This window comes from Babylonia areolata, chromosome 4 (assembly GCF_041734735.1).
Source record: "Babylonia areolata isolate BAREFJ2019XMU chromosome 4, ASM4173473v1, whole genome shotgun sequence".
Lineage (NCBI taxonomy): Eukaryota > Metazoa > Mollusca > Gastropoda > Neogastropoda > Buccinidae > Babylonia > Babylonia areolata.
In genome coordinates, this window is record NC_134879.1 from 45,778,658 (window position 1) to 45,793,348 (window position 14,691).

At 41.1% G+C, this 14,691-nt stretch overlaps 1 protein-coding gene across 1 annotated transcript in view; it reads right to left on the minus strand.

The window, feature by feature from the left end:
* Positions 1 to 7,858: 7,858 nt before the first annotated feature.
* LOC143281468 (protocadherin-16-like) overlaps positions 7,859 to 14,691 on the minus strand; it is a 120,821-nt gene continuing 113,988 nt past the window's right edge. Inside the window, exons 64-69 of the mRNA XM_076586679.1 lie at positions 13,635 to 13,879; positions 12,714 to 12,870; positions 11,103 to 11,304; positions 10,068 to 10,214; positions 9,530 to 9,621; positions 7,859 to 8,116 (exon numbers count right to left, since the gene is read on the minus strand). Of these exons, the coding sequence (XP_076442794.1) occupies positions 8,024 to 8,116; positions 9,530 to 9,621; positions 10,068 to 10,214; positions 11,103 to 11,304; positions 12,714 to 12,870; positions 13,635 to 13,879 (936 nt within the window). The 3' untranslated portion in view covers positions 7,859 to 8,023. The remainder of the gene's footprint in view (positions 8,117 to 9,529; positions 9,622 to 10,067; positions 10,215 to 11,102; positions 11,305 to 12,713; positions 12,871 to 13,634; positions 13,880 to 14,691) is intronic.

A 14,691-nucleotide genomic window follows, 5' to 3' on the forward strand; every position in this document is an offset into this window, starting at 1 on the left:
TTGTTTGTTTATTCATTTGCTGGTTCGTTTCTTTGCTGATTTTACCACCTTTCTACTAATTGTTTATTTATTTGCTAGTTCGTTTCTTTGCTGATTTTACTACCTTTCTACTAATTGTTAGTTTATTTATTTGCTGGTTCGTTTCTTTGCTGATTTTACTACCTTTCTACTAATTGTTTGTTTCTTTATTTGCTGGTTCGTTTCTTTGCTGATTTTACTACCTTTCTACTAATTGTTTGTTTATTTATTTGCTGGTTCGTTTCTTTGCTGATTTTACTACCTTTCTACTAATTGTTTGTTTATTTATTTGCTAGTTCGTATCTTTGCTGATTTTACTACCTTTCTACTAATTGTTTATTTATTTGCTAGTTCGTTTCTTTGCTGATTTTACTACCTTTCTACTAATTGTTTGTTTATTTATTTGCTGGTTCGTTTCTTTGCTGATTTTACTACCTTTCTACTAATTGTTTATTTATTTGCTGGTTTGTTTCTTTGCTGATTTTACTACCTTTCTACTAATTGTTTGTTTATTTATTTGCTAGTTCGTTTCTTTGCTGATTTTACTACCTTTCTACTAATTGTTTATTTATTTGCTAGTTCGTTTCTTTGCTGATTTTACTACCTTTCTGCTAATTGTTTGTTTATTCATTTGCTGGTTCGTTTCTTTGCTGATTTTACCACCTTTCTATTAATTGTTTGTTTGTTTTTATTTGCTGGTTCGTTTCTTTGCTGATTTTACTACCTTTCTACTAATTGTTTATTTATTTGCTAGTTCGTTTCTTTGCTGATTTTACCACCTTTCTACTAATTCTTAGTTTATTTATTTGCTGGTTCGTTTCTTTGCTGATTTTACTACCTTTCTACTAATTGTTTGTTTATTTATTTGCTGGTTCGTTTCTTTGCTGATTTTACTACCTTTCTGCTAATTGTTTGTTTATTTGCTGGTTCGTTTCTTTGCTGATTTTACCCGAAGATCCCCCCCTCCCGCACCTGCAAGTTTAGTTTAGTTTTTACTACCCAGTCTTTCTTGTCCAGCCTGTAGCAATACCCTCTGAGCCGCTCATTACGATTAGTTGTTTCACAATCCCATTGCACTGAACTCAAAGGGAGCTTTGTATGTCGGGTAGCTATGAGACCACTCACCAGAGGAGACGCTGTACTTGTGCTAAATCATTTTGTGTTCAGTTGTGCTTGCTCTAATTCAATAATATACATGAAGGGCGCCAAGTTATGAGACTCATCCTTTTTGTTGACAACAATAATTGTTTGGTCGCGGAACCAGACTGCGTGAGCGTCCCTCTAAAGTGGAGACAGCCGCCAAAAACGTTCAACCATAGCCTGCATAATCTATCTTTCAGAATGCCATCTATCATTTCACTTAATATTCTGTGAGTTGAAAGGGGGTATGGAAGGGGTTGTGGAAGGGACCGGAGAAGAGAGACTGGCTGAATTATTGAGCTAACGAATATGATCAGATCATTCTTTTTTTTCTAAAACTACATTCAAGTCTGTGATCAGCTTCGCCGGGGAACTTCAGTCGTTAACTGTCTAAAACCCTGAAACTAGACTGATACATCACTGATACATCAAATGTTTTAACACTCATATCTTAGAATGGTCATATCAAATGTTGCTGAATGCCGATTTCGAAAACACTGATGATTCATTATTTCTTATGTATAGGTCAAATTATCACACAGGTTCAGTTTATAGCAACACCTCAAACATAATCTCACATAACAAACAGCCTGAGTCAAATGTCCAGTACTTACCTCCAGGACTCGTGGTTGTTTTTAAATGCAGGATGCTTCCAAACTCCAAACGCGAACAAATTCAAACGATTCAACGGTCCAAATACCCACAAATTGAGTCAGTGAATTTCAAATTTTGGATTTATGTTTCCATTGATGAGATTGAATTCTTCCACCGTTGCTCTTGTCTCGGAATTTGGCAACCCTTGTTGGTAGACTGGCTTCGTCTGAAGTTTCTTCGTGGAGCGATTAAGAGCAAACCATACTATTTCAGTAGCGTGCCAACAAATGAAGAAAAAAAGGTTCTGTAGGAAGGGCAGAGACAGCTGACGGTTTGTTTGGCTAATCCTTTCCGTTGTTCTGATGTGTCTGTGGGCTATGACACAGCGCCATGGTCATTGGAAGGTGATGATTGTTGCGGAGCTGAAGACAAAGGCGCTTGAAAGTGGACGAAATGATGCCTCTCTCTCTCTCTCTCTCTCTCTCTCTCTGTGTGTGTCTCTGCCAAGGTGAACTAGAAGATGAATGCCATTTATTGTTCATTTGTCCTGTGTACATTGCTTTACGGACAAAATTTCTTCAAGACTGTTTTAATTTGTCTTCTAGTACACTTCTTCGATCAAACAACGAGCAGAGAAATTGTCAAGTATCAAAATTTATTTTCCATGCGATCAAAAGGAGAAACCATCTACTCAGACATAATTAATTAAAATGTCAGGTCCATGAACAGTATGATATTGTGTGATGCTATTCAAGTATTATAGTACCCCTTTCCTGTGCTCATCTACCAGTCCCCTGGTTTTGAATTGTGGTCAATGGCCAAAGTTCATTACAACATTTTTTGGCGTTCGTTCTCTCTCTCTCTCTCTCTCTCTCTCTCTCTTTCAACATGTTATGGCTGTGATATGCTTGTATGTCCATATCCATGAACGAATATATGATCAACAAGACGCTTTCCTTACAAATACGAATGCTTTATACAGTTATAATTTCTCGGCAGTTTCCCCAGTGTGTGTGTAGGGGGGCGGGGTGGGTGGAGGGTACCGAAAGACAGAGAGAACGGACATTTCAGTCCTGACCAGAAACCTACAGCACATTGCAGATTTCACACAAATCAGGCAAACGTTTGTATCGTAAACGTTTGTACTCAGAACCTTTGTTAATCGTAAACATCAGACCTAAAAAGTATCCTCGGTATAGCGCGTGTTACACACGTTTTGCTGTGCCTGTGCTGAGCACACAGACAAACATGGAGGGACAGAGACCGAGAAGATTGATGGCCTTGCTCTGTCATGTTCCCTTCCCATTGTACGTCACCTCGGCCACTAGCCTCGCTGGGTGGTGTGTGCGGGGGAGGGGGAGGAGGAGGAGGGTTAATATGCATTCTCATCAAGTGACGGTTAAAGCAATTCCTGCTGCCTCCTACACATTTCAACGCATACACTTATGTACATATGCGCATTTCTGTACGTGTAGACATGCAAACACATACACACACACACACACACACACACATATATATATATATATATATATATGTGTGTGTGTGTGTATGTGTGTATATATATAATATATACATATATATAGCATATAGATATATAGATAGACAGGTGGATGGATGGACAGATGGATGGGTACAGCTGACACATGTCCACAAAACCATGCAGAAAAGAAACTCTGAAGGGGGTTACAGGAAGTGGGCCGGCAGAGGAAGGGGGGTGTTGTTGCTTGGAGGGACGGGGATTTGTTTCTTAATTCGGTATCTAAAAGACTGGCACTTTGAAGCAGTGCCCGTTCTAATGTACTCAAGTGTAAAGCAATAAGAAACAAGCAAACTAAACCACACTTAACAATAATGACAGCTAGATGAATAACGAAGGAACATTGACAAAATGCGAATCACTGGTAATGGATAAATCATTACTTTATCAAGTTTATTCAATGCAAAAACTAGTACACATACTACAGCAAAGTCCTCACAGTGTATGACAATGTTTAGAAACCTACCCGCTACAAAAAGTTGAAAATAAGCAAAACCTCACATGAAACCGGATCAACACTTCCTGTACATTCTTGTCATTGCCATCTTTTCATCTTATCACATTGATATGTACTCATTCACAGTGCGTAAACATTGATCACCTCAGAACGAACGAACGAACGAACATTTTTATTCAACAGAGGCCGTGGCCCCTCATGAAGGGGATCAGTGAACACAATGTGGAACAGAAAACATTTAACTACAATTCTAGCAATGCACATGCACACACATAAGGCACAATTAATCACATATCAAACTGCGGATTTTGAATACCTTATACAAGTATATAGCGAACTGTTTTACAATGGTTTCATTTGTTGATGACATTAGCAAGGAAAGTCGAAACAGAGATGGATGTCTATGATATTTTTGTGGAATTAACTGTAGGTCATTTAAGACAGGGCAACGTAACACGAAGTGGAGTTCATTTTCTTCAGCACATCTGCACAAGGGACAAATAATATCGTGATCATTCGATTTCTTATATCGATAACGATGAAGAGAGAGATCGGAAATCCCAAATCTAAACATTGTCATGATATATTTTAAATGCCTATCCATCTTCATTGACAGATAAATCGGACGTAAATGCATAGAAATAAACACCTCAGGGAAAAAAGAGAGGGAAAAACGCAACAGTTGCTGAATATGTCTCAAGTCAAAAATGAACTCTTTATGCGTCAGTTTTTTTTCCTAACTAAAACATAAGGCGTAGTATGTTACATCCCCTGTACATAGACATCCCCTGCACTATACATGCATGCTGTTCAGTTTGGAACGCAAAGGATCAAACAACTCCATGGTGCATGTATAAGACTATTCTGTTCAAACTGCAAAATGTATTTTACTGACACAAACACTCAAACAAATAAAATACACAAATACCGGGATGCAAAAAGAAGACTTGACAAGAAAGGCAAGGCCTTCAAGACTCACTTGTGATACACACTTAAAGATTTTTTTTTATAAAAACCAAAAATTAGTTTGTTGAAATGTGTTCTCTATTCGTTATTATAATCATATGCAGCTTCGCGCAAAAGAAAAAAAAAACTTATAAAAATCAAAAATTAGTTTGTTAAAATGTGTTCTCTATTCGTTATTATAATTATATACAGTTTCGCGAACAAAAAAGAAAAGAAAAAGAAAGGCTTCAATGCAGATTCGAACCACGGATGCCTGGGTCGATAATGAGTGGTTTTACCCACTGCGCTAACTCAGGTTCAATGATGACATTCAAAAATTACTACTTGAGCATATTCTTTTCGCGGAATAAATCGACTGCGGCAATCGAAATCATAATGCGGTTTAAATCATGTTATTTTGGTATATCTCGGGCATTCAAAAGTTGTCTGGTATATCTCGGGCATTCAAAGGTTTTCTTTCAAGTCCGAGGTAAAGGAGACGCTCCCATCGCCTCAAAAACACTGCAATCTATGTCCGTTTTTACAGATCTGAAGAGATCCGTGATCGACAAGCTTCGTCTTTCCAATCACTATGAGAAACTACCGACACCTTCCATTCAATTTCTTTTTTCTGTTCATTCTAGTAAATTCAGTATCCACTTTAAAACATTCATATGCAGTAAACACGTCGATGATTATTCAAGAAATTCTTTTAATTCGGCGGTAAAGGAGGCGTTGCCATCGTGTCAGGCTTTGCAACATGTTTTGTCAAGATCTGCACTGACCAGTGCTGTGTAGACGAGGCAGTGAAACGGTCGATTCAAATTTCCTTTTCTGTTCATTCTAGTTAATTCAGTGTCCACTTTAGAATATTCATATGCAGTAAACACGTCAATGATGTAGTTAGTGTCACTGTATGTGTTCTGTCCAGAATGTGTATTTCTCTGCTTTTAACTGCGAACAAAAAAAACGAGGTCATGGCGTATTCTCACCAGACAATCGGGAAGCTGCAAAGGGGTAACAGCGGTTTTCGGAATCCAGACCGACTTGACTTACTTGACTTATTGGTATGACTGTGAAGATTTTTCCCCCACTATATTTAAGCCAAATTTGGTATTGGCAGACAAAGTATTTCCAGAGAAAATGGCAATGTTAAAGTTTACCACGGACACACAGACACACAGACACACCCACAGACAACTGAACACTGGGTTATAACATAGACTCACTTTGTTTACACAAGTGAGTAAAAAATTACATGGTATCAAATCATGGAAATAATGATGAATTAAATAATACTATTGTTGAAATCATAAGATAGATGATCGAGAAATTATACGATATTTCAAACGATAAACATGTTGATTTTGGCCGGGAAAATGAAAGAAAGAAGGAAATTGCAGGAAAAAATGAAAGAAGAGAGAAAACAAGACAAAAACAATAAAAAGAAATGTTCATTCAAACATATACACTATGCATTCCAACAAGATATCCTCGCTAACAAAGCACGGAAGATAAAATGAATACACGAAGAAATTACGTTCATTCAGACTCAGACTGAACATTGTGTCCCAAGTCATCCTGCTTGGAATAACTCCACAATGTTTAGGGTTTCAGAAAAAAAAAACTTCCCACAGCACAGAACTGGAAATCCATACAGAGGAAGTTGTACATCAGGGATGGAAACCAGGTGCCAGTTGCATTGCTTGGTTCTAACTTTTTGACAGTTCACCACCTTCCTCACCTATCCCGTAGGCTTGTGGACCGTTGGGGCGCCACAGGTGATCTGGCAACCAGCATCCTCCAATCCTCTCGGTTTTCTGACCTCCTGATTGTATCGCTCAACCTCAAGCCCGTCCATTCTGGGATGTTGTCCTCCCATCTCTTCCTCTGTCTGCCTCTCCTTCCTCCTTGCACTGTGCCCTGCAGGAATGTCTTGGCAAGTCCTGATGATCTCATAACATGGCCATACCATTTAAGCTTGCGTCTCTTGACCAAGGTCAACAGGTCCTCGCAGGGCCCAATGACTTGCCTGATTCTTTGACAGTTACACGTGACTAAATGCCTACGTTGACCGAACAACGCCATTGGTCAGTTCCATACTACACACAGTTAGTAGCGGGTTACGACCATACTAGGCTCTTCCGTCCGAGCAATGCAACTGGCTCCAGGACGACAAAATTATATATTTTGTTTATACATGAGCAGGAAGTGTCAGCAACAAACAGATGCAGCAGCTAATTGTGATTCTGTCTGATCATTTTGCTCCATGCAGCAAACATAACAGCTTCCAATGAATTTTCACCACGGAAATTACGAACGAAATATTTCTCTGAAGTCAAGTGCATATGCTTCAGTAATGTGACAATGAACCATTTAATTTTTGACTGTGATCTGATGAAGCCTTACCTGCACGAAAGGGTGTCATCACAAGTGACTGAGAACGTTGTTGTTTTTGACTTTTTGCATTCATTATCAGTTGTTTCGCTTGTTTGATAAACAAGTTCTCTTTATGAACTTCTCTTTACGAAGTCCATTAAGTAACTTTCTATAATCGTGTTTAGATATTTATCTAAGGTTCCATCCTCCATTTACCCGGTTTCTTGCAAGTCACCATTCATTCCACTTGCCCTCCTCTTCTAAATGATAATACTCAAAATGTAAAAATCAACACCTAACAAAATGTCTACAGTCACCAGTATGGGTGACAGGACATTAAGCAAAATTCTTTCTCCTCCTCCATCAGGGTAAAGATGAACAGCGATCTAAACCATGTCGTACATCCCTGCCCGATTTGGACATGATCTTTGCAAGCAACCAAGAGAAATGGTTGAAAGGAGAATCACAGCATTTACTTTTATTTATTCTCTCAACCTTTTCTTGCACACAACCACAACAGCTGCTTCAGATTCCCTGTCGCTCCAGACATCATGGGCCGCCTCGAATGCCACATCGCTGTCGCATCCACTGCATAATTGTACGCCCAGAGACTGACGTACTCACTGCAACGCTCGTGTCAAACTCTCAAGGATCTCTGAGTCACGATCCTGGGACAGAACTTCAAAAGGATATCGAAGAGTCCACGACCAGAAAAAAAGTACCAGAAATGTTTATGGACTGGACAGAGACATAACTGTGCAACAATTATTTGTTAAAACCTAAACCCTACATTTTACCCTAATCAAAATGAAAGCGACATGTTCTCATTTATCCGTGACCCATAGTTCAGAGGGGGGGGGAGGGGGGGGGGCCGTGGACATGCACAGTTGTTCCGGAAAACCCGTGTTATTCCATGTCCACCTGTGATTCCTTGTGCCGAGTGCAGCGGTTTACAGGGGCTGGGAGGTCTCTGTTCTGGAGGATTCTTCTTCGCCCAGTGCTGAATCGTGGTCCTCAATGGAACTTGGGGTGAGGGCGTGATTCTGTAATGTATAAGACCTTTACATTATCTTAGGAAAGAAAGGGCAGATTCACACTGAACAATCAACGGTGGGTTATGGAAACAAAAACATAGCATGCACACTCCCAACAACGGAGTATGGCTGCCTACATGGCGGGGTAAAAACGGTCATACACGTAAAAGCCCACTCGTGTTCATACGAGTGAATGAGGGAGTTTACATCCCACGAACGAAGAAGAAGAAGAAAGAAAGGAGAGAGATTTTATTAAACAGTTTTTTAATATAAACATCACTTTCGGAAAATGTTCTTTCTTCCTTTCTTTCTCTTTTCACGACTGCTTTTTTCTGTCGTTATCGTTCTGTCTGTTTCTGAGAGAGACACACAGAGAGAGAGAGACATAAAGAAAGTGTGTGTGTGTGTGTGTGCATGTGTGTGTGTGTGTGTGTGTGTGTGTGTGTGTGTGTGTGCTTTGCAAGTTCAAATTCTCCTATGTGTGCGTGCCTATACGTGCTTGGGTGCGTGTGTTTATGAGCGTATTTCTGTGTACACTTAATGAGTCAACATGTGCGCAGAGGCAGAGGTAATCATGTAAATGGAACTGCGAGATACCTGTGTGTGTGTGTGTGTGTGTGTGTGTGTGTGTGTGTGTGTGTGTGTGTGTGTGTGTTTTATCTTCAGTTTAACGTCTATTCACTATAAGTGTTTTTAGACGGAAAGGAGAAAAGAAGTGGATAAAGGAAAGGGAATGCATGTGAATATTAGTGTAAAAAAAAATATATTCATGTTATGTAACAGAGGAAAAGTATATTATAAGAAAAAGGTCTAAAGAGATTGTGGTGTGTATTGAATGAGGTGTCATGGGAAGGAGAATATGTATATGCATATCAACAAGTATTAACCTATAACAATGTAAATATAAATAACAACATTAATTATAACACATCAAAGGAGGATACCAACTGGACTGGAGTTTAAAATTTCCGAAAACATTCTAAGCAATGAATAATCATTCAAAATCTTTTCAGTGGCTAATGAAATATTGGAAGAAAAGTCATCAACTACATCTTTAGGAATTAACGGTCTTATGCTCGGACAATGAATGAGTAGATGACTTACAGTTATTTGCTTACCGCATATACATTTTATATTTTTTAGAAAATTTTCTACGAAAGGCATTTAAACGAATTCTATACATTAGACTTGTAATTTGTCTTGAATGTGCTGCTGGTGTCAAATTTAGAAAATGTTTGGGATTTGTGTAAAAAAAAATGTGTGTGTGTGTGTGTGTGTGTGTGTGTGTGTGTGTGTGTGTGTGTGTGTGTGTGTGTGTGTGTGTGTGTGTGTGTTTCTGCATACAATTTTGCAGTTCCAATTACATATCTATAGATATATATCAACCTGTAATATGGATCACTGACTGTTCCGGCAACTAACCTGGATATCTTGCTGGTCACTATCGGCTTTGTTTTTCCTCCTTTTCAGCACGATAACGACGATAATTATGACAATAATGAGCACCAGTGCACCTGAAAATGAAGATGTCAGACATGTATTTACATACGATTTCACTGCCTGTTTGTGCGGTGGTATTGACGTGACACTCTGTGTGTGTGTGTGTGTGTGTGTGTGTGTGTGTGTGTGTGTGTGTGTGTGTGTGTGTGTGTGTGTATGTGCGTGTGTATGTGTGTGTGTGTGTGTAACAGACTGCACGAATATACGCTAGTTTGTTTGTTAGTTTGTTTGTATGCGTGCGTGCGTGCGTGCGTGTGTGTGTGTGTGTGTGTGTAAGTGTGCGTGTGCGTGTGTGTGTGCGTGTGAATGTGTGTCTGTGTTTGTCTAACTGTCTAAATGTCTGTCTGTCTCTCTCTCTCTCTCTCCCTGTCTTTGTGTGTCTGTGTATGTATATGTGTGTATGTGTGCCTGTGTATGTGTGCGTGCGTGCGTGCATGCATGCATATATTTACGAACTTACCTCCACCACCCCCAGCTACGATTCCAATAGGCAGCCCTTCATTCCCCTCAGCATTTCCCTCTCCCTCCCCGTTCCCCTCTCCTTGCAGTTTCCCGTACTCTGTCTCAATGGCTGGGCAGAACGTCGTTTCCTTCAGTCCGTCTGTCTCTGCAACATGCATTCGCTTCAGTCAGTGGTCCCCAATGTTGTTCTCATCACTGTCGTCATCATCGTCAGTGATGTCATCGTCTTCTTCATCAGCTTTGTCCATAGGTTTCAAAGTCATGATTAACACCTTCGCTGTTGTCACAACAATCGTCGTCACTGTCATCGTTAGTTATTTACTGAGGACGTGCGCGGTAGAAAATACTGCATTTGAAAACATCATCCCTACGTTCTCAATATGGTCTAAGTCATGATTATCATGTGAAAAAAAATGTATAAAAGGTTTCAAAGAGAAACATTCAATCAAACCACATTAGGTTACAATGACTTATTAGGATTCAAAATGAAGGACTTAGTAACAAAACAGACAACCTGAGTCAATGTTTGGCGACAGTTGCTATAACCACCACCCCACTGCAATTGACAGACGAATACAGCCAACACGTGGACTGCCCAAGCTAGCTGAGATATAAAAATAGTGACAATCATTCACTGTCATGTGAATCAATGCTGAACACTTGACGTTACGGAGAATAATGTTCGTGACAGTGTTTCAGAGATCAGGAGGTGTTGTTGGGTTATGGGGTGTGAGTGGGACAACCTGGGAGGGTTACTGTCAGATAAAATAAGTAATGAGTTAAAGTGTGTGTGTGTGTGTGTTTTCCTTTCCTTTCTTGTAGCGTCTTTTAAACTGATCTCAGTATCGTTTGTGATTATCACCTTAGTTATGACTGTTTTTAAAGTGTGAGTGTCTGTGTGTCTGTGTTTGTGTCTGTATGTAAGGTGAAGTGCGTGTGGATTAAGGAAGGAAAGCAGTTAATGAATGAATGAATGACAAGTATAATCGTCGTCTTTCAACCACCATCCTTAAAACGGACAGAAATCACTCACTGATGGACTGACAGGTGTGGTGCAGAGCGTCAAGCACATCCGCCCTGCTGTACACCAACCCCTCTGCATCCACTGCCACCATCGTCACGTTCACCTGGTCACCACCTGCCTTCTCTGCCCAACGCGCCAGGTACACCTGCACTCCTGCGGTTTTGAACCGACCATAGAAGCTCACAAAGTCCAGAAAACGAGCTTGGCATATCTGAAAAGAAGAGAAAATGGCAATCTTAATGTCCACAGCCATTCCTTTATCATTATCTATCTTTTTTCTTTTTTTTTTATCTATTTATTTATTTATTTATCTATTTATTTAATCGATTCTCCAGTCATTTGAATCATTTCAGACTGTGGTCTAAGGGAAATAACCCCTGCTTCCATTCAGCTCCTTGTCTAGGAATAGTTGTGTTCTCATTACAATCTGCTGTCAGATGATTCGTTTCCTGTTGAAGTGGTTTGAATAAGCGAATCTCAGTATCTTGGGGTTTGGTCCGGGAACAACAAAACTAGCACCGAAGTCTACACATTATACACCCAAATTAACTGGCTGTTTCTTGGAGAAAAGCCGATGATGAAATGAACATAATTGATATGGATACTTATATAGCGTCTATCCTCGGTCGGAGACCAAGCTCTAAGCGCTTTACAAACACGAAGTCATTTACACAACAGGCTGCCTACCTGGGTAGAGCCGACTTACGGCCGCCATTGGGCGCTCATCATTCGTTTCCTGTGTCATTCAATCAGATTTCAGGCACACACACCTACACATTCAGACAAACATGTAACATTTAACATTTTACGTGTGTGACCGTTTTGTTTATTTACCCCGTCATGTAGCAGCCATACTCCGTTTTCGGGGATGTGCATGCTGGGTATGTTCTTGCTTCCATAACCCACCGAACGCAGACATGGATTACAGGATCTTTAACGTGCGTATTTGATCTTCTGCGTGCGTATACACACGAAGGGGGTTCAGGCACTGGCAGGTCTGCACATAATTTATGTTGACCTGGGAGATCGGAAAAATTTCCACCCTTTACCCACCAGGCACCGTTACCGAGATTCGAACCGGGACCCTCAGTTTGAAAGTCCAACGCTTTAAACATTCGGCTATTGCGCCCATCAACGAATAAACACATCGTTTGCTACTCAATACAGAGCAAGGGGTTAATTCGGTGTATAATGCATCCCTCGAACGATTCGCTCTTCCCAATGACCTGTTCAGTTTCAGCTTGCTTTGTGCTTCTCTGTCCGTTACGCCCACAGATATGTTTTGATTCAACTGTTTCTCTTGGGAGAGAACCTCTAAAGACAGGCGAGAAGAGAACTGTCAATCTGAAGTTGACTGGTTGACTGGCTCACCTCAGCTGATATCACAGTAGCAACTGATTACGTGGATTGTAGTGATGGTGGTGGTGGAAGTGGCAGTGATGGTGATATGAGGACATAAACAATGCTGATGAGATGGATGAAAGAGAAAGATATGACGGTGAGAAAGGGTGAAGACATCAACATGCAGTCATAATAATTATAATAATAGATTTGAAGAAGACGACAACTTTCGTACACACACACACACACACACACACACACACACACACACATCCCTACCTCCATATCAGTGATGCCAGACTGACGGCAGGGGAACAGAAAAGACATGGTGAAGTCATGCGTGACACAGGTGTGCTCCACGCTGCCTGGCTTTGGTACACACACCTGTCCTTCCTCACACGGCTCGCCCGCACAAGCTTCCTTTAGGTATTCGCACCTGAAAAAGAAAAGTTATAGGTAATGCTCGATAATAATTATGATCCTCCAGCGATTATTTTTTTCAAATCTCTCTCTTTGTTCTCTCTCATAGATCAAATACGTATAATTCACAGTCGGGGTTACCAATAAACACATCGGAACACAGTTAGAAAAAGAACTATTCGATTAAATTCGTGAAAACTAGCAGATCGTTCATCTACCAGTCTTTCGCAGAGGGGTAACAGTTAGATGGTTGGTTCTTGGTTGGCTGCTAGGTGTGAACCTTCAGAGCTGGGTTTAACATTCAATATGCATCTTTTGACAAACGATTTGGGGTACGTGTAGTTTTGATTTTGGAGTTACACGGTCAACACTTCAACACAATATTTGCCCTTTATTTCTAAGGCTTAAAGCGCTTTTATTTCCCCCACACCCTTAGTGTTTTATGTTCACACATTCTTTCCCTTTACCTTGATCCGCGATGATCGTAGTATGAACTACACATGTATAGGAGATATATGTCTTACAATGTTACCACCACAATGGCCGTCGCCGTCACATATACACACCAACCTTAACTCCGCCTTCCACCCGCCTGAGCCTCACTGACGTTAGAAGCCACAACGATAAGTGAGATGACAGTAACCATCACCATCACCAGAAAACACCACCTTTTCAGCCCACTATTCACTTTGTCCCTGACGCCGCGGCTCTGATGTGCAAGGTAAGACAGCGACCCTTCCACTTCATCATCACCATCCTCACCCTCCACCCCACACTCACCTGGGCCCCTCACGCTGGGGCTCACACAGACACAGGTAGGTGAGGTGACGGTCCAGACAGGTGCTGTTGGCACCGTGACACCTGCCCGTGAGGCAGTCGTCCTGACTGCGGTCACACCTGTGTCCCTGCCAGCCGTCCAGGCAGGTGCAGGTGAAGGCGGTGAGGTTAGCAGGGTCCGGGAGACAGGCCGCCGATCCCTCCCCACAGGGGTCGTGTGTGCAGGGGTCCGCCTTGTCCTCCTCTATCTGCCCGTGGGAAGCACAGGGGGTAGGGGGGGGGGTCAGTTTAGTGGTGTCGAAGGAGGGGTGGGTAAGTGGTTATCGATAGATGGGTGAATCAGTATGACAATATTTTTGAAGTGTTGAAGGAGGTGTAGGTAAGTGGTTATCGATAGATGGGTGAATCAGCATGACAATAATTTTGAAGTGTCGAAGGAGGGGTGGGTAAGTGATTATCGATAGATGGGTGAATCAGCATGACAATAATTTTGAAGTGTCGAAGGAGGTGTAGGTAAGTGGTTATCGATAGATGGGAGGTGTAGATAAGTGATTATCGATAGATGGGTGAATCAGTATGACAATAATTTTGAAGTGTCGAAGGAGGGGTGGGTAAGTGATTATCGATAGATGGGTGAATCAGTATGACAATAATTTTGAAGTGTCGAAGGAGGGGTGGGTAAGTGATTATCGATAGATGGGTGAATCAGTATGACAATAATTTTGAAGTGTCGAAGGAGGTGTAGGTAAGTGATTATCGATAGATGGGTAAATCAGTACGACGATAGTTTGGTAGTGAGCTCCTCTGTCTGCCTGTGGGAAGGAGGGGGATGGGGGTGCGGGGTTAGTTTGGTGGTGTCAAAGGAATTGTGAGTAAGTAATTATCGATAGAAGAGAAATCAATTTCAATCCCCTCGTTTCATTTGCGCAACAGACGGGCGCAATAGCCCAGTGGTTAAAGCGTTGGACTTTCAATCTGAGGGTCCTGGGTTCGAATCTCGGTAACGGTGCCTGGTGGGGTAAAGGGTGGAGATTTTTACGATCTCCCAGGTCAACATATG